This window comes from Grampus griseus (assembly GCF_964374135.1).
Source record: "Grampus griseus genome assembly, chromosome: 20".
NCBI lineage: Eukaryota > Metazoa > Chordata > Mammalia > Artiodactyla > Delphinidae > Grampus > Grampus griseus.
This window is the reverse complement of record NC_139014.1, coordinates 5,565,103-5,587,466: the sequence shown is the minus strand read 5'-3', so window position 1 is coordinate 5,587,466 and position 22,364 is coordinate 5,565,103. Positions and strand designations below refer to the sequence as shown.

The window sequence follows — 22,364 nt, the reverse complement described above, 5'->3', positions numbered from 1 at the left end:
CCTCCTGTTCTCTCCGGGCACGTCACCCCCCGGGGCTCCTGCCTCGTGTTCCTGAATGTCCCCCCTTGAGTACCTTCATTCCAACATCCCACCGCCATCTCCACCCCAGGGTGACAAAATCCCAACCCATCTCCCTTCTTTGAAAACCTGTTCCCCTTGGGCTTAACTTTTCTCTGTAAAGGGGGCCCCATGTCCAGGCATCCTTTCCTCGTGTCTGTCGACCCCTCCGTGTAATATGCCCACCTAGGGCTGACTTCCAGCCCATAGCCCAGCTTAGAAATTCTCAGGAATCTGGCCCTGACCCAACTTCTCCCAGTCAGATCTACTCCCCCTAGCAGGGATGGAAAATGGGATCCACCTCATCGGCCAGCTCTGATCCATTGTTGGTGCTTTGTTAAGAAGGATTCTGAGGACACCTCTGGGCTCAGGCAAGAAAAGCACTGACAATCAGGAGGGTGGGCTGGGGACGGGGCAGCATGTGGGCCAGGATCCGTCACGTCTGCTCTGGGGCTCTCCCCTCTCATCCATCCCAGCGCTCTGAGGCCACCCCGGCGTCGCGCCCACATTTACCTCCGGCTCCCCCCATTCAGCTCACCTTCACTCACACAGCGCTTCTGTTCTGGAATGTTCTTCTTCCTCTGGCTTCTCTGAGTTCCACTCAAGTTCCCCCATCTCCTGTGAGTCCCCAGGGAGCACTCGAGGCTTTGCCTGATCTCCTGTAGCCCTGAACACGTGTGTCCTCCTTCCCTCGGTCGAGAGGCCCCTGAGAGTCCATGACTTCACCTCCTGGTAGCCTCTGGCTCCATCACTTGGTCCAGGCTGGGTTGGCGGTGGAGGGAAGAAGCAAGGAAACATCCCCCCACCCAAGCTCAGGCAGACAAGTCCCCAGAGGAGGGACCGCCATCTACTGAGCACCTACTGTGTGCCAGGGACTCTGCGCTTACCCCAGAGCAGCTTAGCCGTGCCCCCCCAGGACCCTCCTTCCAACACCCGTCATGTGCACCTTTAATCTCTTAGCCGTCCAAGCGCGGATCTGACTTCTTCCCAGACTGCACGCCATGAGGACAGACCCCCCCCACCCATCTCACTCAGCAGGGAATCCCTGGTGCCTGGTACACAGTCTGGCTCACACAGAGCCCTTACCCAGAAAAGACTTGTTGAGTCGGGAGCTGGTCCCACACAACCCTGAGAGGCGGTGATTTCTACCCCCTTTCTGCAGCTGAGAAAAACTGAGAGACTCGAGGGATGAGGTGACCAGCCGGAGTCACGCCCAGGACGCCTGGGGCAGAGCAAGAGTTTGGGCCAGGTCTTCCTGACCGCCAGGCCCTCCTTCACTGCATCCGGGGCCCCTTCCCTCGTACCCTGCAAGCAGCCACCTGGATCTGGGCAGGACAGGGTCCCTGGGTGGGTGTCAGTCACCCCTTTAACCTCCTAGAGCCAACAAGGCAGCCCTGAGGTGGGGGGGCAGCCCTGCTATTTTTAAACTCCGAGGGCTCTGTTTACCCATGACGCCGTGGGGCTCTAACTGTCTGTCTTCTCCTCGTGCGCCCGTCGTCTGGGCCTCCGTAGCTGCGCACCGCGGCGTGCGGTAGACAGCGTGGGGCACACGTTTATGGACTCAGCGACGTCAGCAGCTTTCAGTCCTGTCGCTCTTTATGGCGCCTACATGAGGCTCTTACATTGTTGCAGTCATTTTGGTTTATAAGCTTCCTTTCTTCCCCCCTTCATTTTAGTTTGTTGTTTACATTTTATTCCCAGTAAGGCCTGGAGGCCCGGCAGGAAAACCCTTCCCGGGGCTGACTGGGGTGGACTGACGTCCCCATAAAGCATGTCCTGTTGCTGTGGCCTGGGGGGCTGTGTGTTTCATTATGGCCTGCACCTCCAGAGCCTCCCGGTTAGGGGCCACCTGGATGGGTTTGTTGTGAGAGCAAGTCCTTGGTGGCTGTATTTCTGGGAGCCATAGAGCAGGTGTACAGAGAATATTGGAGTTTCTGCCAGTATTGGGCCTGTGCTGACCCACAAAGTTAAGAACCTGGCCACTTCTTAAAGAGCTCAAAAAATATAACAAAGGAAATGCTCCTGCCTCTGTTAGGAGAGTTTGGGGTGTTTTTGGGGTGTTTTGCTTTAATAAAGCCCAGTCATGATAAGTTCTCTTTCATTTTAATCGTCGACCCTGGAAGTTATACAACGATAGCTCCAGTCCCATGCGTTCGTTCACCTAACAGATGTATTTGAGCACCTACTGTGTGCTGTGTGGCATGGTTCTGGAAGTGGGGGCAAACAGGACTGTCTTGACTCAGGCTGCCGTAACAGAATACCACAGACGGTGGGGCTCAAACACAGGCATTTACTTGTCATAGTTCTGGAAGTCCAAGATGAAGGTACCAACATGGTTGGTTTTGGCTGAAGGCTCTCTTCCCTGGCTTGCAGACGGCTGCCTTCTTACTGTGTCCTCACATGGCAGAGAGAGAGCTCTGGGGCCTTTTCCTCATCTTACCAAGGCACTAACCCTGTTGGATTAGGGCCCCACCCATATAACCTTATTTAACCCAATTACCTCTTAAAGACCCCACCCCAAACACAGGGGAGTTAGGGCTTCAACATATGAATGGGGGTGGGGGTGGGGACAATTCAGTCCAAAGCAAAAACAAATGAGGTTCCTGCCTCATAGAATGTATTAATTTCCTAAGGGCCACAAACTGGGTGACCTATCACAACAGAAATTTACTCTCGCATAGAAGTCTGAAATCAAGGTGTCGGCGTGCCCATGCTCTCTCTGACAGGTGTAAGGGAGGGTCCTTTCCTGCCTCTCCAAGCCTGTGGCAGTTGCGGACAATCCTTGATGTTCCTCGGCTTATAATTCATTACTGCAGTCTCTGCCTCTGTCTTCACCTGGCCGTCTCCCCTGTGGGTCTGTGTGTAAATTTCCCTCTTCTTATAAGGACACATCATATTGGACTTCGGGCCCACCCTGATGCAGTAGGACTGCATCTTAACTTGATTGCACTTGCAAAGACCCTATTTTCAAATAAGGTGACATTCACAGCTGCCATGGACTTGGATTTGGGGGACAGTGTTCAGCCAACTACAGGGAGTTTGCATTCTGGTAGAAGAGGTGGCAAATGAAGCAGTAAGCCAACAAGATAAATGCACGTGGAGGGAAGGATTTTGAAGACAAAAAACCAGGACGGGGGGATGGGGACGAGGGAGTGGTTGCATTGCCGGAGGAGCGGGAGAGGTCTTGAGGTCTCCAGTGCACTCTCCCTGGACACTGTGTGGAGACCCATCAGCAGAGGAGGTGGAAGGGACCCCGGGGTCCGTGTCTGGAGGTTCGGCTCTGGGGCTGCTGGGGCGTCTGCCCCATGGCCACCTGCCCCCCCTCCGTGAGGACAAAGGTCTCCCGTGGCATCCCTCTAAAGGGGGGTGGGATTTCCGGCCACTGTTCCCAGCTGACACCTGTCCTCTCTCCAGATGTAGGGGGCCCCGCAGACCCCATCGCTCCAACCATCATCATTCCTCCCAAGAACACCAGCGTGGTGACCGGGACCTCGGAGGTGACCATGGAGTGCGTGGCCAATGCCAGGTGGGCAGTGCCCCTTCCCCACTTTAACTCCAGCGAGCGCTCCTGACCTGTGGGCTTGGAGGAGACCAGTCGGAATTCAGACAGGCCCAGAAGTGTCACGTGAGGACCCATGAAAGAAGATGGGGTATTTAGCCTAGAGGAGGGGTGATAGGTGGGCCGTCACAGAGCCCTCGGATGCAAGCAGGGCCCGCCCGAGAGGAGAGCCCACGCCTCGAGGCGTGGCAGCAGTTACGGGCCAGCAGATCCCAGCCCAGGATATTTGGGGCTGGTGGGGGATCCACTCATACTTCCAACATTCAGAGCAGCCTGGAGATGGGTGGCTCACCTCTGCCAGCAGTGCCCTCCTCGCGTGCAGGCATGGGCAAGAGGAAAGCTGTGCTAGGAGACAGGTCACGTGATGGACTTTGCAGGAGGGTAGACCTGGGGTCAGGTGCAAATGCGGCCCCTTCTCAGCTGTGTACGACCCTCACTTCTCTCCCTTGGTCGTGTGTGGGCACTGTGCTACATGCCCTCCCACAAAACCTCCTTTCTTCCAACAGCTACCCACGTAGGTGTCACTACTCTGAAGCCCAGAGAGGGCAAGCAACCTACCCAAGGTCACCCAGCTGACCGATAGCAGAGTTGCAATACAACAAGCCACCACCCCTCGGGCCCATGCTCACTGCCAGCCTCTGGGCCTTAGTGTCCTCAGCTATAAAATGGGAAATGATGCAGCACTTACCTCAGCAGTGAGGCATGCAGGTAGAATGCTGGAGCCAGCCCGACCTGACACCTCCTAAGTGCTCCAGAAAGATGATCCAATGTGATGGAGTGAGCAGTTAGACCAGTGACCCCAAGGTCACCCCCAGCTGAAGTTTCCCGGACAGCGTGTCTCTGTAGCAGTGCTTCTAAAAGTACGCTTCTCAGGGACTTCCCTGGTGATCCAGTGGTAAAGAATCCGCCTTCCAGGGCAGGGGACACAGGTTCGATCCCTGGTCGGGGAACTAAGATTCCCACATGCCGTGCGGCAACTAAGCTCGTGCACCACAACTACTGAGCACGCGCACCACAACTAGAGAGAGAAAACCCGCATGCCACAACTAGAGAGAAGCCGGCGCGCCACAACGAAAGAGCCCACGTGCCGCAACTAAGACCCAACGCAGCCAAAAAAAATTTTTTAATACATAAAAGTACATTTCTCAGAACCCAAGTTTCTCACAAGTAGGGGAAAGGCCGCCAGGATGCAACAGAGCACGTTAAGGGAGCAGAGAAGAACCTACATAACACCATTCAGGCCAGGCTGCCCAAACTCACTCTACCATGAAACCCCTTTTTCATGGGACCCCTCTGAGCCCCCGGGGAGCTAGCACGGACCCCACTTTGGCAGATCCGCCCTTAGGGATCCATCAGGTGTTAAACAGGAGAGCCGGGCCAACCCCAGCTCAGGGGTCCTTGGGGAGCCGGGGTCAGTGACGGAGGAAAGGAGGCCCAGCTCACACCCTCAGCCCTCTCTCAGAGTTGGGGGTGCGTATGTCCACCTGCCTGCCTTTGTTTCCCCATCTCCAAACTTTGGGTGCTTCCCTCCCATTTCAACTTGTCACTTTCGCTCACCTTTCACACTTTCCTACCCACTGACTTCTATGGGATGGGGCACGGCACGCGGAGCAGAGCAGAAGAAAGGGAGATGTGTGGAAAGGATGCTTCTCTGCTCTCGAAAGCCCCCGAGCACGAGTTACCCCCGGGACCGGGTCCTGTGTGAACCCATCCACCCTCGCCACAACCCCCGGGTGGGCACGGTTGCCCCCATTTCACAGACGAGGAAACTGAGGCCCAGAGCACTGGAGGAGCCGCGCCAAACAACGGCTTCACCTAGAAAGTGTCAGGGGCGTGGGCAAACCCAGGCAGCCTGGCCCCGGACCTGCAGTCCTTACCATGCCCTGCCCTGCCTCTCGGGCCTCTGAAGTCTCTGTGGCTGATGGCCTGCCTCCCTCGCACCCCCCCCCACCCAGGCCCCTGATCAAGCTGCACATCACTTGGAAGAAGGATGGGGTGCTGCTGTCCAGCGGCATCAGCGACTACAACCGCCGGCTCACCATCCCCAACCCTACGGGCAGCGACGCCGGTTACTACGAGTGTGAGGCCATCCTTCGCGGCAGCAGTGCCGCCTCTGTCGTCCGTGGCGCCTACCTGTCTGTGCTGGGTGAGACGGGGTGGGGCTGCTGGGGTCCCCCAAGCATGGCTGGGGCCTACTTAAGGGTGACCCCCCAAACGGTGGCCATACCAACAGGAGCACAGCTCTGACACCCCCCCCGTCCCCCCTCCTGCAGAACCGCCTCAGTTTGTCAAGGAGCCAGAGAGACACATCACAGCAGAGATGGAGAAAGTGGTGGACGTCCCCTGTCGGGCCAAAGGTAACACGGTGGTGTGGATGGAGGGGGACAGGGACCCCCGGACCTTCAGCCGCTCCTGTCCCTGACATGGACTTTTCTAAATTCTCATCCTTCTCATCACTGAGCAGAGAGACAGTCTGGCTGTAGGCAGACACCCCAGGAAACAACAGGCCAAATTACCATAATCTCAGAGCTGGAAATCAACCCCCTGTTACCATAACTTGAAGGTTACAAATGAATCCAAATTACCGTAATTTCAGGATAGGTGACAGACCTAAATTGCCCATAATCTGAGAGTCGTAGACAATGCCAAATTATCGTTATGTCAGAACTGAGTGCATCTCTGCCTGGTGTCTGGGCCATTTTGCTTCACCTCCTCCCACCATTTTTACTTAACCCCGCCTTGTCAGAATTCTTGCAGACTTTCTACTTTTCCCATCCCCACCCCCCCCTTCAGGTTCCACTGAGCTCAAAGGCACCCCGAAACCAGGGTGAAATCTGGGATGATGGGATGATAGGGGAGAGCGTGCATGACGGGACAGGGTCTGACATTGAACAGAGAGGAGAATGTAGCCCAGGCAGGAGAGAGGGTCCAGTGGAGGGGGAGGGGGGATACTGACCCCGGTTCTGAGACCACACCAGGGGAAGACAGAGATCCGTTCATTTACTGAACAAAGGTTTTGGAGGGCTTATCATGTGCCGATACTGTTCTCGGGGCTGGAGAGACACAGGCTGAACCAAACAGCCCAATCCCCACTCTTACAGAACTTACGTTCTCATGAGGAAGGTAGACAAACCAATAAGCAAATAAAGAGAGCGTATTTCACTTCATCTAAAATGCCATGGGTTGTAAGATGCCCCATTATTTCATGTGCCTCTAAGAAAGAAAAGGGACTGCCAATTAAATTATGACATGCTGTCGATTGTAAGACACGTCCTGATTTGAGATGTTACAATGTGAAAGAAGGCTCTGCTTGGACTGGATGAACTATTAGAGGACGTCAGGGTTGAAAAGTGCTGGGAAGGAAAAACAAGTAGGCTGAGGGGGCTCGGAGCCACGGGGTGGTCTTTCGAACGGGGTTTGGGGACCTTTTCTGTAGAAGTCACATTTGAGCAGAGACGCAGTGGGAGAGGTGAGAGGGCCAGGGGATACCTATGGGAAGAGCATGCCAGGCTGGGGACATAGCTTGGGGAAGGCTGAGGCGTAAGGGGAGCCCCATTCACCTCCCTGTGCGACCCGGTAGGAAGGGGCTTCCGAAGGAACGCTGATCCCATCCGCCTGCCCCTTGACACAGGGTTCTCTGGTCACCTGGGTTTGTGAAAGCCCAGTTGGAGGTTCCCAGAGCACACAAAAGACTCTGCTAAATATTGCAGAAAAAATATAGCTTGTCCAGTTCAGCCTTTCCAAGCTAAACTAACCCCAGAATCTTTTAAATTTTCCTGGAATGCCTACTCGATGAGAATTTGAGAACTGTCCCTCTGAGAAAATCTTTCCCCGCTCCCAAGACCAACAGTGGCACCTCTGAGAAGGTTCTAGAAACCAAGACACCCCAGGGACACCCCGCCCCCCCTCCGAGGACTTGCTGCCTCAGCCTCTACCTGGGCATCCCTCAGGGGCGGCTGACGGTGGGCGCTCATCTCCCACAGGTGTGCCGCCACCCTCCATCACCTGGTACAAGGACTCGGCCGTGGTGGAGGTGGGGAGGCTAAGCCGCTTCCGGCAGCGAGGCGACGGGGGCCTGCAGATCAGCGGGCTAGTGCCCGACGACACCGGCATGTTCCAGTGCTTCGCCCGCAACGCGGCCGGCGAGGTGCAGACCTCCACCTACCTGGCCGTCACCAGTGAGTCGACCTTTCCTGTCCTGCACGAGCCCCTCCCGCCCAGGACGCAGCTTTCCTCCAAGCCAGGGGCCTCTTGAGAACAGGATGCTGTGCGGTGCAGAGACAGGATCCCAGAAGGCTGTCCCCCGGGGCCGGGTGGCTCTGGCCAGTGACACCTGCTGCTTCTGCAGCCAGCACCGTTTTTTCTTTTACAAACCAGAGCCTCGATTTCACATTTGATGAAGGATGAATCCCATTTACCTTGTCATGGAGGGTGTCAGCTGCCCTTGGGGGTCCTCAGTTTCCCCTAAATGGAGACTTGAGAATCAAGGCAGGGTGGGGACAGGTGTCACCTGGGTCCTTCCACGGGGCAGGTGGTAAGGGGAGCCCCTCGTGGGCCTCCCGGGCTTCTTCCCAATGCTGGGGCCCTGTCAGGACACCTGCATCCTTCCCTGCAGAGGGACCCACTTCAGCCAGCGGGAGTGGCAGGGCAGAACAAGGACCTGGGGTGTGCCTAAGAGGCCCCACTGTCTCCCTTCGCAGGCATCGCCCCCAACATCACCAGGGGCCCCCTGGACAGCACGGTGATTGACGGCATGTCAGTGGTGCTGGCTTGTGAGACTTCGGGGGCACCCCGGCCGGCCATCACTTGGCAGAAAGGTAGCTGAGACAGATCTGCTTTGGAGGGTGTGGCCACGTGACAAAGTCTAGGGCAGTCCTCAGGGCTCAGTTCTGGAGCCAGCCGGGTGGGGTTTCCTATGTACAGTTGGGAAGGTTGTGCACTGTACAACCCAAGACGGTTTCTTTCACACGACGGTAGGTACCACGTGCCACCCTGCCGGGCTCAAGGCTCAGCTCTGCCTCTTGTGAGGCCTGTGACCTTGGAGCCTCAAGGTTCCCATCTGTAAAATGGGGACAGTAGGACGCATACCTGGGAGTGGCATGAAAACTAGACGAGAGGATGCTCACGCAGGGCCTGCTCTGTGCCTGGGAAGTAGGGAGGCCCAAACAAGGATGGCTGATGTAACAGCCCGGTGAAGGTTGTTCGTACAGGTAGGAGGCAATCCCCGCTCCGCAGGCAGCTTGCGGGGCTCCCGACACCTGAGCCACCAAAGCCCAAGCCGTCTACCTAGGTCCACCCGCCCCGCGTGACTCCTCCACACTCTGCATTGTACACTCACCTTCACAGCCCTCCCCGGGGACACAACACATGTACACACACACACACAGTCACTCACTCACACCCCCCAGGCCTCTGCTCAGATGAACCTTCTCCACAGGACTCACCCAGGCCCTCCCCCGACCCCCCGCGGCTTTATTTTCCCACCTTCTAATACGCAAGATCGTCTGCACGTTGGTTTTGCTTATTGCCTGGCCCCCCACGAGGTCAGGGCTTTCGATTTTGTCCCCTGCTATCTCCCCAGGGCCTAGAACAGAGTCTGACACACAGTAGATACCCCATCACTATTGGTGGGGGGAGTGTGAGCACACTCAGGCCCAGAAGTAAACACACCCACCTAACACGCTCACTTGTTCAGTATGCCCACACGTGTGTGCAGAGGGACCCGCTCACCCCCAGACTTGCACATGGACAGTCCCCTCTGTACAGACAGGTGGGATTTTCTCTAAAATAGGTACAATCACGAAAACCTTCACTCTCAGACTCACTCACACACGGCGTATCCTCTCCCTCCCTCCCTCCCTCCCTCTCCCTCTTTCCAGGCCTCCCTAGGTCCCACTGCAGAGGGAGGTCTGTCCTGACAAGGGCTGCCCCCGCCCTATGTGTCCCTCTCCGCCCCCACCCCTTACTGTTCCCACCCATCACTTTCCTCCGCTCCCCTGCAGGTGACTCTCCAGAAGCATCCTCCCACGGGATGCTTGTCACCACTTTGTCAGAGCTCTCTGTCCCCTCCCCCCAGCCCAGGTGCCAGCTGCCTCCGAGGGCTGTGCCCGGCAGCGTCAAGAGACAGTGCTGGCTTCCTCTGGTGAAGGGCAGACAGCGCGGTGGGTGGAGAGACATCAGGAGACCCGGGCTCTGGGCCACCCACTCTGTGACCGTGTGCTCTTGTGTCCATCACCAAGTCAGAAACCATTCTGGTCCCCAGCCCCGCTGCCACCACCATCCCCCCACCGGTGGCCCTTCCAGCCTTTCTGAAGCTGGGAGCCTGCCTGAGCTCACCCTGCCCCAGACGGGCCGGGGACGGGTGGGAGTGCCATCCAGGCCCTTGGCGATGTCAGTGTGCCAGGGCGGCAGCCTGAACCCATGCATCCCCCCCCACCCCGTGTCGCCCCAGGGGAGCGCATCCTGGCCAGCGGCTCAGTCCAGCTGCCTCGCTTCACGCTCCTGGAATCCGGCAGCCTGCTCGTCAGCCCCACGCACACCTCCGACGCCGGCACCTACACCTGTTTGGCCACCAACTCTCGGGGGGTCGACGAAGCCTCGGCCGACCTGGTTGTGTGGGGTGAGTATGAAGGGCAAGCGGGAGCTCTTTAGTTAGTTGGCGCTGAGCGCGCGCGAGCCCCTGCAGCTCCACATCCACGTGTCTGTCCAGCCGGCACGTCTTACAAGAAGGACCTGGATGGATCAATGCAGAGGACAGGCCACAGGAAGGCCAAGGTCCCGCGGGTGATGCCGTGTGAGCGAGGCTCTGGCCGTGCCCGGCCAAGCTGAGAGAAGAGAGAGCTGATGGGCATAGACTTTAGGGCCGAAATCAGCACACTTTTTCTGTAAAGGGCCAGATAGTAAATATTTTAGGCTTTGTGAGCCAAACAGTCTCTGTCACAGCTCCATGAACTCCTCTGTTTCATCAAGAAAGCAGCTGTAGACGGTGGTGAATCCAGCGGGTGTGGCTGAGTGCCAGGACGGGGGAATTTACCCAGCCAGGCCCCCAGCTGGGCTCGACCCCAGGCTGTGGTTTGTGACCCCTGCTCTGGGGCAACTTCCCAAGCCCCTTCCCACCCTCAGATTGTACCACTTGGGATCTGGTACCACACGTAGGTGTGGGCCGCCCTTCTAGGCTGAGCGCCAGGGGCCTGGTGGGTGATGGTGGGCATTAGACCCAGAATCAGACGATCCTATTTTTACCCTGGCTGGACCACTGGTGTGCTGGGAACACAGCCCTGATCTTTCTTCATCCCTTGCGTGGGTTTGTGGGAGCAAAATTAAAAGAGCCCCCACTGTGATCGTGGCTTCCAAGAATCCCATACCGTGGAAGCACGTGGTTCTTAACGTTCTGGGACATTGACCACAGCAGACCAGTCCACCCGTAGAATTCAGCCACTCGGGTGCCGTTCACCTGAAGGTCCCCCTCCCCTACACCTGCATCTCACCTGTCTGTGTGGGACCCACCTGTTTCCCTTCCCACCACGCCGTCTCCCTGCTCTCTTTCAGCCCGGACCCGCATCACCAAGCCCCCCCAGGACCAGAGCGTCATCAAGGGAACCCAGGCCTCCATGATGTGTGGAGTGACCCACGACCCCCGTGTGACTGTCAGGTACTCTTTCGGCTGTGGACCCTTGTAAGCAAAAGGGGAGGGGCAGCTTTAGGGGGTAGCTGGTTGCTGGGCGAGTGTCTACACGGGTAAGTGTGGCCCGTGCAGAGCTAGTGCAGGGCTGGGACATGGGGGATACTAAGTAAATGCCTGTCGGACTGACCAGCCTGAGTTGAATTGGGCAGGGTGGTGGGGGGAGGGGAAGGGGCTAGGGGGTGAGGAAGTGGAGGAAAGGGAGTGGAGGAAGGCGGAAGGGAAGGGATGAGAAAGAGGCATCTGTCTGGGGAGAGGTGGAGGCTCCGGGTTGCTCGGGACCCCCTGCTAGCACCACCCCCCCCCCCCGGCCTTAGACCCTCCGCCCACAGCGTGGACAGCAGGGGGGTCTGGGTAAACAGGCGTGGGAGCAGTGACAGGGCTGGGAAGGGAAAGGGTCCTGAGGTGACCCTCAAAGGGACACATGTGAGGGACAGAGGCCCAGCCTGGGGCCACCCCCGCCATCCTCCTTGGGAGCCCAGACCTCGGCCAGCCACTTGGCCTGGAGGGAACCAGGTCCCGCCGTGGAACGCCCTGGAGAGGCCAGGGAGCACAGAAGAAGCCGAGAAAGTCACGAAAGCTGGGAACCCTCCCAGGCTGGGCACAAGGACACTTCCTGGAACTAAAACAGGAACAAAATGGTCCCTTCAGGCTCTCCCTTGAGCTCTGGGATGCTGAGTGGAAAACGTCACTGTTTCCTTAGAAATAAATACTCCCTCCGTGCTGCTTCTCTATTTTATGGGCAATGTCACTGCCAAAGCAACTGGCACGGAGCTGGAAGGGCCGGGCACTGATGCCACTTGGAGTAACGGCCCGCTCTGCTCAGGAGGCAGTTGTGTCCTGGGACCCCACCTGGTGGCCACTGGGTATATGACAGTCTGTATGGCCGTGACAAATGGGACCCCGGAAACCAAGGTTGGAGGCAAGGGTACCACAACTTTTTTTTTTTGCTTTATTTCCCCTTTTTTATTTTATTTTTTATTGAAGTATAGTTGATTTACAATGTCGTGTTAATTACTACTGTACAGCAAAGTGATTCAGTTATACATATGTATGTATATTCTTTTCCATTTGGGTTTATCAGAGGATATTGAACATAGTTCTCTGTGCTACACAGTAGGACCTTGTTGTGTAAAGGCTGTGTATAAAAGCTTACATCTGTAACCCCAACCTCCCAGTTCACCCTTCCCCAACCCCCTCCCCCTTGGCAACCGCCAGTCTGTTCTCTATGACCGCGATTCTGTTTCTGTTTTGTAGATAAGTTCATTTGTGTCATATTTTAGATTCCACATGTAAGTGATAGCATATGGTATTTGTCTTTCTCTTTCTGACTTACTTCACTTAGTATGATAATCTTTAGTTGCATCCACATTGCTGCAAATGGCATTATTTTGTTCTTTTTTATGGCTAATGTTCCATTGTGTGTATGTACCACATCTTCTTTATCCATTCCTCTGTCGACGGACATCCATGGTTGTTTCCATGTCTTGGCTATTGTGAATAGTGCTGCTGTGAACATAGGGGTGCATGTATCTTTTTGAATTATAGTTTTTTCTGGATATATGTCCGGGAGTGGGATTGCTGGATCATTTGGTAGTTCTACGTTTAGTTTTCTGAGGAACCTCCATACTGTTTTCCACAGTGGCTGCACCGCCTTACATTCAAGGGTACTAGGCTTTTAGATCCACACCCATTCTCAGAGGATCTGTCTCAGGCCCCGGTTGGAGAAACACCTCATTAAACGTTAAACATTGGCCCTTTAGGATACTCATCATCAAATGCAGACATGAGCCTTGAAATCACATAGATGGAGTTAGAACATGGCCAACAGATAATCTAGAAACATGAGCCTTGAAATCACGTAGACGGAGTTAGAACATGGCCAACAGATAATCTAGAAACATGAGCCTTGAAATCACATAGACGGAGTTAGAACATGGCCAACAGATAATCTAGAAACATGAGCCTTGAAATCACATAGACGGAGTTAGAACATGGCCAACAGATAATCTAGAAACATGAGCCTTGAAATCACATAGACGGAGTTAGAACGTGGCCAACAGATAATCTAGAATATGCTTATCCCAGGGTTTATTAGATTTTTATTTAAAAAGTTAATATACCAAGTGTAAAAATGTCTTCCAGGAGAACCCACATGTTCTCCCCATAGAACACTGTTGTGGGTCTCAGACCCATACATAAATAGCTGCTATCACTTTAGCATCCATTAATTGCAAATTTTTATTGTAACAAAAAGCTATATTAAGTCAGTAAAACTTTAAAATAAATTGGTATTTTATTAAAATGTTATCTACAAATACTTGGGGAAAATTTGCACATTTTATTCATCCTCTGAACAATTCTTGTGAACAGAGAGATTTAGGGACCCTTTGCAATATATCTGCAGGCCCACGTTCCGGGACCGCCAGTGAACTACAGATGGGAAATCACTGTTCCAGTTTACTGGAGGGGTCCTCGCCTTAGAGTGGAATTACCCATCTAGGACAATCTTTTTTAGATGGGGGAGGGAACAGAATTGGTCCATCATCCCCCCAAACTGGCAAAATCTGTGGCCAAGGCCACCCCGACATCTCCCACGCACGCCTGGTTTCCATCACCTTGGGGGAGGGGAGCTTCCCGGCAGCCCTCCACCTCCTTGAGGTGAGTCTTAGGGGTGGAGTGGGCCCCAGACTTAAGTATTTTTTTAGTAGTCCCCGAAGTGATTCTGATGTGTAGCCAGAATTAAAAATCCCTGTTCTGGCGGCAGGAAACATACCAGGGGTTCCCTGAGTAGACAGACTGGAAAGGATTTGAGCAACCAAAGCAGACTAAAGTGGTAGCCACTTAATCCTGGTTACACATCCTCAGAATAAAGCTGGGCTCCGGGGGACGCAGGCTGGGCAGGTGTAGGTGGCAGCATGAAAGGCCTCCAGAATTGCTTCTGTTTGGATCTGAACCCAGATCTAGACTGAATCCGAACAGGCCACCTTGTTAATATTCATCAGTACTGTTACTGTTTTTTCTTATCGTACAGCTAATAGGTATCCGTTCTGGGAGGACAATATAGAAAATACAGGTAAACCAAAGACCATGGGGAGGGATGGAGAGAGAGGAAGCAGAAAAGGAGATTGATCTGTTTCCTTTCACTAGAGAGAGTAGTATTTGGGTGTCATTTGAAAAAACTAGAAACAGTGTTTTACTCTGGTTTTTCCCTTACGAACCTGTTGTGAATCTCTTCCTCTGTCAGTTATATGACTGTTCAGTCCTCCACTGTGTGGATGCCACAGAATTTGTTAGCAGTTCCCTAATGCTGGGTATGTGGATGGTTTCTGAATGTTTGCTCATGTTAAGAAATATCATTCTGAATGTCCTTATAACTAAATATTTTTGCACATCTTTGATCTCCTGAGGACTATAAAATATTATTTAGGGCTTCCCCGGTGGCGCAGTGGTTGAGAGTCCGCCTGCCGAGGCAGGGGACGCGGGTTCGTGCCCCGGTCCGGGAAGATCCCACGTGCCGCGGAGCGGCTGGGCCCGTGAGCCATGGCTGCTGAGCCTGCGCGTCCGGAGCCTGTGCTCCGCAACGGGAGAGGCCACGACAGTGAGAGGCCCGTGTACCGCAAAAATATATATATATATATTACAGGCTCATTCTCCCCAGCCATCTCACACTCCCTAAACCCAGAGAGTTCTAGGGCCTTGTGACTCAGCCCCATCACCCTGTCCCTTCATTGAGCGACTGATGGGTTATTAGGAAAGCATCCCAGCCCGACCGCATTCCTGCCCTGGTTGCCCTTCCCTGGGGGAAGCAGCCCAGCATCCTCCCGGGAGCTGGCACCCTGTGTGTTTCATGACAATGATTGTGTCTCCTCCAGGGCAGATCCAGAGCAGGTACTGCTCATTGTCAGGCACGGGCACGTGTGTAGTTTCTCAAGTCCCCCTTTGTACTGACTGACCAAAGCTAAAGTGATTTTTCTAGATGCCAAAGTTAATTTGTCACAGTGATGCATTGATCTGATGATTCCCGTCATAAAACTAATCCCCACGTGTAGTCTACGTGGAGACGTTCATTCTTTCTCCAGCCCTAATCTTTTAACCTCTTTGGAAGATACCTTTTGTCCACTCTGCACCGCTTGGTGATGGCTTCCGGCCAAAAGCGACCAGGCTGTGACCTGAACCTGAACTGAAGGTGTGAACGGTGGATAATGATGTGGTCACGCTCTTGGACCAAGGGCCCCACCCGCAGGCGTGATGGGCTGCAGGTGCCCCCGCTGTGGCTGGGGGCTTGCCCCCTGCCCACCTTTGGAGCTCCCTGCTCCAGACCAGCCCTGGGCTGTGCCCACCCCAGCAGCACCCCCACCCTGCCTTCCCTGCCTCTCTTTACATAGCGGTCCTTCTTACTCTCAGGTACGTCTGGGAGAAGGATGGGGCCACACTGAGCGTGGAGGGCAACCCCCGCATCCGTCTGGACAGAAACGGCTCCCTGCACATCTCGCAGACGTGGTCCGGGGACATCGGCACCTACACCTGCCGGGTGCTCTCAGCCGGAGGCAACGACTCTCGCAGTGCCCACCTGCGTGTGAGGTGAGGGCAGGCTCCGGGGGGTAAAGGGGTGCAGGCAGCAAAGGGAAGGCTGTGTCTAGGCAGGCCACCAGGCCAGGTATGACCTGAGCCCACCCACCTCACCCCAGCATCCTCCAGGCCTTCGCCAGCTCAGTTCGGCCCCTGTCAAGGGTGGGGAGTCTGGGTTATGGCTTTGGCCAGGTGGGCTCCAAAGCCAGTGCACAGAGTCTCCAGCTAGATGGCCCCAAAGGCTGGGTTCGGGGGCCGAGCCCCAGATATCATGGGAGCTCAGACTGAGTCCTGGGTGTCACCTGATTCTAGACCTCACGGGGGGGCCCCGCCACACCTGTCTCCTCCAGGCAGCTGCCTCATGCCCCTGAGCACCCAGTGGCGACTCTCAGCGCCGCGGAGAGAAGGGCCGTCAACCTGACGTGGGCCAAGCCCTTCGACGGCAACAGCCCGCTGATCCGCTACGTCCTGGAGATGTCGGAGAACAGTAAGGCTGCTCCCACCCCCTCCGCCGACCACAGCCAGGGCGACCCCACTTCCGTGCCTTTGAGCCAACCCTCTGGACGGCCCAGCTCCCTCATCTGTAAAATGAGCCACGGCATCCTGCCGTCGTGTGACAATTGAACGAGATGACACACAGGCTGGACTGGGACCTGCCACCCAGAAGCCTCTAAGACACTGGCCATTAGTTTTTTGTTTGTTTTCTGTTGGGTTTTTTTTAATCATTATTTATTTATTTATTTATATATATTTTTTTGGCTGCATTGGGTGTTCGTTGCTGCGCGCGGGCTTTCTCTAGTTGGGGCAAGCGGGGGCTACTCTTCGTTGCGGTGCGCGGGCTTCTCATTGCAGTGGCTTCTCCTGTTGCAGAGCACGGGCTCTAGGCGCGCGGGCTTCAGTAGTTGCGGCTCTCGGGCTCTGGAGTGCAGGCTCAGTAGTTGTGGCCACGGGCTTAGTTGCTCCACGGCATGTGGGATCTTCCCGGACCAGGGCTCGAACCCGTGTCCCCTGCATTGGCAGGTGGATTCTTAACCACTGCACCATCAGGGAAGTCCCTGGCCATTAGTTTTGTTTTTTTTTTTTAATCTTTATCCTCCATCCCCAAGCCATGAACTCCAAAATTAGCAGGCATCATTTGAGTGGTGTTTCAAATACAGTTTGCTAGAGCTCATCAATTTGAGAAAAAACAAAAAAGATAGAAAAGACAAATGCCTCTCAGTTCCCATGAGCCCTTGCTCCCTCCCCAGGACCCCCCAACCCCCTGGGACATGTGGGCTAAGGGGGACCCAGAAAAATGACGTGACCAGCCTCTACTGGACCAAGCTGGGGAGGTACTACCCTGCCAGCCCAAACGAGGCTGGACCCCTGCCGGGAATGGAGGGGGAAGAAGCGTGCACCCCCAAGATGCCTACCTCAGCCTCCACCCTCTGTCCCTGTAGATGCCCCCTGGACGGTGCTCCTGGCCAGCGTGGACCCCGAGGCCACCTCGGTGATGGTCAAGGGCTTGGTTCCCGCACGTTCCTACCAGTTCCGTCTTTGTGCCGTCAACGACGTGGGGAAAGGACAGTTCAGCAAAGACACAGAGAGGTGAGGGGAGCCGGGTGGGTGTCTGTCAGGGGCTCAACTCACTAACCCAGCTGAGTTGTCCCTCTCACTGTGCGCCATGCAAGTTCCAAGACTTAACCGCATTCTGCTGTACATCCCCATGGGTTGCCATCATTGTTAAACGCACGTGAATTTCCAAAGACGTCTAGGGTCTACACGGAGCTCTGTACGCAGTGCCTTGCGTGGTGCCAGACCCCACGAAGCCTCCAACAAAGCTTTTCTTAAAATGATGAAAGTTTAATAAAAACAGCAGTTCACGCGTTTTAACACCCACTTGTGTAGGAGGCGCGTTCTAGCCGCCTAGACCCCCATAGAACAGGCAGCCTCCTCTAGTGAGAAAAAAGACATCAGGTCAGAATGATAGTGACGCCAATCCCATGCCCCAAAGCTGTGTGCTTTGCTCTTTATTGTTTTATGTGTATTTTTATTTTTTCCAGATGTATTGAGATATCGTTGACTTGTAACATTCTGTAAGTTTAAGGTGTACAATGCGTTGATTTGACATACTCCTCTATGGCAAAATGATTACCCCCGTGGTGTTAGCTGACACCTCCATCCTGTCACATAATTACCGTTTCTTTTTGTGGTGAGAACATGTGAGATCAACTTTCTTAGTAACCTTCAAGTATATAATACAGAATTCTTAGCTATAATCACCATGCTGTGTATTCCATCACCAGAACTTGTTATTCTTATAACTGGAAATTTATGCCTTTTGACTAACATCTTCCCCAGCCCCCCACCTCCTCTATTTCTCTGAGTTCAGCTCCCTTAGATTGCACGTATAAGTGAGAGCTACAGTATCTGTCTTTCTCTGCCTGACTTATTTCACTTAGCATAACACCCTGCTGGTCCATCCATGTTTTTGCAAATGGCAGAATTTCTTTCTGTCTCACGGCTGGAAAATCTTTCACTGTATAGCTATGTTACATCTTCTTTATCCATTTATTTGTTGACGGACACTTAGGGTGTTTCCATATCTTGGCTATTGTGAATAATGCTGCCGTAAACAGGGGAGTGCAGATATGTCTTCGAGATCCTGTCTTCATTTCTTTGGGGTGAATATATACCCAGAAGTGGGGTAGCTGGATCACGTGGTAGTTCTGTTATCAATTTGGGGGGGAACCTCCATATTGTTTCCCATCGTCCCTCCCTGTACCAGTTTTTACTCCCACCAACAGTGCACGAGGGGTCCCTTTTATCCACATCCCCACCAACACTTGTTGTTTGTTGCCTTTTTTGTTTTTGTTTTTGTTTTGCGGTATGCGGGCCTCTCACTGCCGTGGCCTCTCCCGTTGCGGAGCACAGGCTCCGGACGTGCAGGCTCAGCGGCCACGGCTCACGAGCCCAGCCGCTCCGCAGCATGTGGGATCTTCCCGGACCGGGGCACGAACCCGCGTCCCCCGCATCGGCAGGCGGACTCTCAACCACTGCGCCACCAGGGAAGCCCTATTTGTTGTCTTTTTGATAATAGCCATTCTGATGGGCGTAAGGTAATATCTCACTGTGGTTTTGGTTTGCATTTCCCTGATGGTTAGTGACGTTGAGCACCTTTTCATTGACCTGTTGGCCATTTTTATGTCTTTTTTGGAAAAATGTCTATGCAGCTCATTTGCCCATTTTTTGATCAGATTATTTCGTTTTTTGCTGTTGAGTTGTATGAGTTCTTGATATATTTTGGATATTAACCCCTTGTCAGATACACGGTTTGCAGATATTTTCTCCCATTCCATTATGTCGCCTTTTGATTTCGTTGTTTCTTTTTCTGTGCAGGTGCTTTTTAGTTTGATATAGTCCCACTTTTATTTATTTTTGCTTCTGTTGCTTGTTCTTTTGGTGTCATATCCAGGAAATTACTGCCAAGACCAAAATCAAGGAGCTTTTCTCTTATGTTTTATTCTAGGAGTTTTATAGTTTCAGGTCTTAAGTTTGTCTTTAATCCACTTCGAGTTCACTTTGGGGAGTGGTGTAAAATAGAGGTCCAATTGCCTTCTTCTGTATATGGTTATCCAGTTTTCCCAACATCGTTTATTGAAGAGACTATCCTTTTTTCCCATTGAGAAGAGTTAATATTGTTAAAATGTCCATATCGCCCAAAGCCATCCATTGATTCGATGCAATCCCTATCGCAATTCCAATGGCATTTTTCACAGAAATAGTAAAAAACGATTCTAAAATTTGTATAGAGCCACAAAAGACCCCAAATAGCCAAAGCAATCCTGAGAACAAAGAACAAAGCCAGAGGCACCACACTTCCTGATTCCCAACTATACTACAAAGTTATAGTAAACCAAAAGAGTATGCTACTCATAAAAATAGACACATAGGGAATTCCCTGGTAGTCAAGTGGTTAGGACTCAGCACTTTCATTGCGGTGGCCCGGTTCAATCCCTGGTTGGTGAATTGAGATCCTGCAAGCTGCAACCAAAAAAAAAAAAAAAAAATAGACACATAGACCAATGGAAGAGAATTGAGAGCCCAGAAATAATAGCAAATAGAAATAGCGAACAGTACTTGCTAAGGGAGCCAAGAATGCGCTTTGCTCTTTAAAAGATGCTCTTTGGTGTGTACACAGACCCCCCCCACTGGGTTAAATCAATCATTGTGGTTTCCCCACAGTTCCAATAAGCTTGAATCCCTCTGGCTTTTACGAGGGGGATGGCACAGGGGCTGTGACACTCTAACAGGAGGGAGAAGTGACAGCTAACAGCCTGGCATGGAAAGCAGTTATAGGAGAATTTATTCATTCACTGTTTACTGAGCACCTACTATGTGCCAGGCCACGTTTGGACCACGAGAGGTGGTGCAGGGGAAAAAAATGGACATAGCCCCAATCCTTCAGAGCTACGAAATCCCAATAACAAGAAACCTCGAAGTGTAGGGAAACCATCCTATAACTTCTCCAGTCCTTCGGGCTTCCCTGTGTAATGCTGATTCATCTTCTCAATGAATCGTCCTGAGTCAGCAAGTAAAAGGTTAGATTACCCTCACTTTAGGCTTTACAAAGCCATGGGAGGGTGCAGGATGTTTTGGTAAAGCTATCCATCAGGAAACAAAAACATAAAACGGGAAAGACATCCATCAAAAATAATCAACTTTTGTTGTTAATGGATGCATGTCAGTTATGTGAAAAATACAGAAGTGGAATGCTGTGTCCCCTGGCCATGCCAGAGAAAGAAATGCAGTAGCACTGGGCTTCGGGGGGCGCGGGGATGCTCAAACTCTCACGCACACGCCACGCCACCCCTACCCGGCCTGCCTCACCCCTGCCGGGGCTCAGCTGCTTCGTAAAGGAAGCGTGGTTCAAGTTCACCGCCAGCTGGTAACTGGGAGGTGAGTATTTGACACTCCTGCTTCTAAAATACTTGAACACTCATGACGTCATCAACCCCGACAGCAGCTTCTTTGACAAATGGGAAACCAAGGCCTGTGTCCCTCAACCGCACAGAAACTACATATATCTGATGCTTTACAGTGTTTTAAAAAGACTTCCATATACATTGTGTCATTCGAGCTTCAACCACTCATAAAGCAGGAGAGTGGACTTTATGATACTGCTTTTACAGGTAAAGAAGCAAGCTCAGAGAAGTTAAGTGACTAGCCCAAAAGCACACAGCAATTGTGCAGAGTCATCCAGGGACAGAGCAGGGTGGGGCCTCTTCCTATCCCATTAAACTCCTGTATTTACCGTGGAGACTAGGAGTGAAAAGCCCTGCCCATTCTTGGTGTTTTCCTATCCAGGGTCTCCCTTCCTGAGGAGCCCCCCACGGCCCCTCCACAGAATGTCATCGCCAGCGGCCGGACCAACCAGTCCATCATGATCCAGTGGCAGCCACCTCCCGAGAGCCACCAGAATGGCATCCTTAAGGGCTACATCATCAGGTAGGCGTCCGCACCAGGGAAAGGAGGGGCCGCCCAGACTCAAGAGGAAAGAGATGAGGGAGGGTCAGGGAGTGGATTGGAAAACAGAGCAGATTCATGGCAGGTCCTTCTTCATCAACAAGGACCAGGCAACAAGAAATGCCTACACGACAGTAGGAGGAATTGAAGTTAGACATCTAGAAGAACTTCCAGCAGTGAGAGCCTTGGAAAACAATAGGAATGGTTAGAGAGGAGATCCAATGTAGCCTCCTTAAGCCTGTATGGATGGCAGGTCTGCCAGACATCAGGGCTACATAGGAGTAGGGCTACACGGAGACACGTTACTATCCAGGGGACCAACCACCTGGGAAACCAAGAATATTCTAGCAGGCCAGATTTCCCCAGGACAGACAATGAGTGGACGAATTACTAGGCCAAGAACTGGTTAAAAAGTGGAAGTCCTGTCTTTGGTCCCTACTGCCCAGTGGAGCCCAGTTATATAGCCTTTTATTTTTACATTTGACTATGGGTGCTTTACTGGTAACCTGAAAGTGTATTACTAAGTTGTTACTAAAATTTGGTATTCATAAAAGAAAATTAGCCTGCTACTTGAAACTTCTGAGAACTCGTGTCAGTATTCTGAACTCTGGCTGGTTGCAAGATGCTAGGCAACTTCACACGTCTCTTTCCTGAATGTGTACACTCACAGCACTGGAATTCCCCGATTTTGGAAGCAGTTACTGTTGGTTGGGCTGCTCTGTTATCGGTTAATTTCGTCATGGGCTTTTTGGTGAATCCTAAAGGGTGGTGGTTCTCAAAGTGTGGTCCCTGGACCAGCAACGTCAGCATCACTTGAGAACTTGATAGGAATGCAAATTCTCAAGTCCTACCCCTCACCTGTGGAATGAGAACCTTTGGGATAAGCCCAGCAATCTGTGTTTCAACAGGCTTTTCGGGTGTCTTTAATGCACGCTAAGGCTTTGAGAACCACTGCTGTGGGGTTTTGTGAAGCATCAGAATAAGTTGGGG

The 22,364-nt window shown here is 53.1% G+C and overlaps 1 protein-coding gene across 1 annotated transcript in view; it reads left to right on the top strand.

The window, feature by feature from the left end:
- The window catches only part of SDK2 (sidekick cell adhesion molecule 2), a gene marked incomplete at both ends in the record, with an annotated part of 262,118 nt that overhangs the window by 176,689 nt on the left and 63,065 nt on the right, over positions 1–22,364 (top strand). The window contains 11 exons of the mRNA XM_082679157.1: positions 3,472–3,583; positions 5,572–5,762; positions 5,890–5,973; positions 7,600–7,794; positions 8,317–8,433; positions 10,068–10,235; positions 11,165–11,267; positions 15,705–15,881; positions 16,220–16,356; positions 17,309–17,456; positions 21,216–21,356. Coding sequence (XP_082535283.1) covers positions 3,472–3,583; positions 5,572–5,762; positions 5,890–5,973; positions 7,600–7,794; positions 8,317–8,433; positions 10,068–10,235; positions 11,165–11,267; positions 15,705–15,881; positions 16,220–16,356; positions 17,309–17,456; positions 21,216–21,356 — 1,573 coding nt within the window. The remainder of the gene's footprint in view (positions 1–3,471; positions 3,584–5,571; positions 5,763–5,889; positions 5,974–7,599; positions 7,795–8,316; positions 8,434–10,067; positions 10,236–11,164; positions 11,268–15,704; positions 15,882–16,219; positions 16,357–17,308; positions 17,457–21,215; positions 21,357–22,364) is intronic.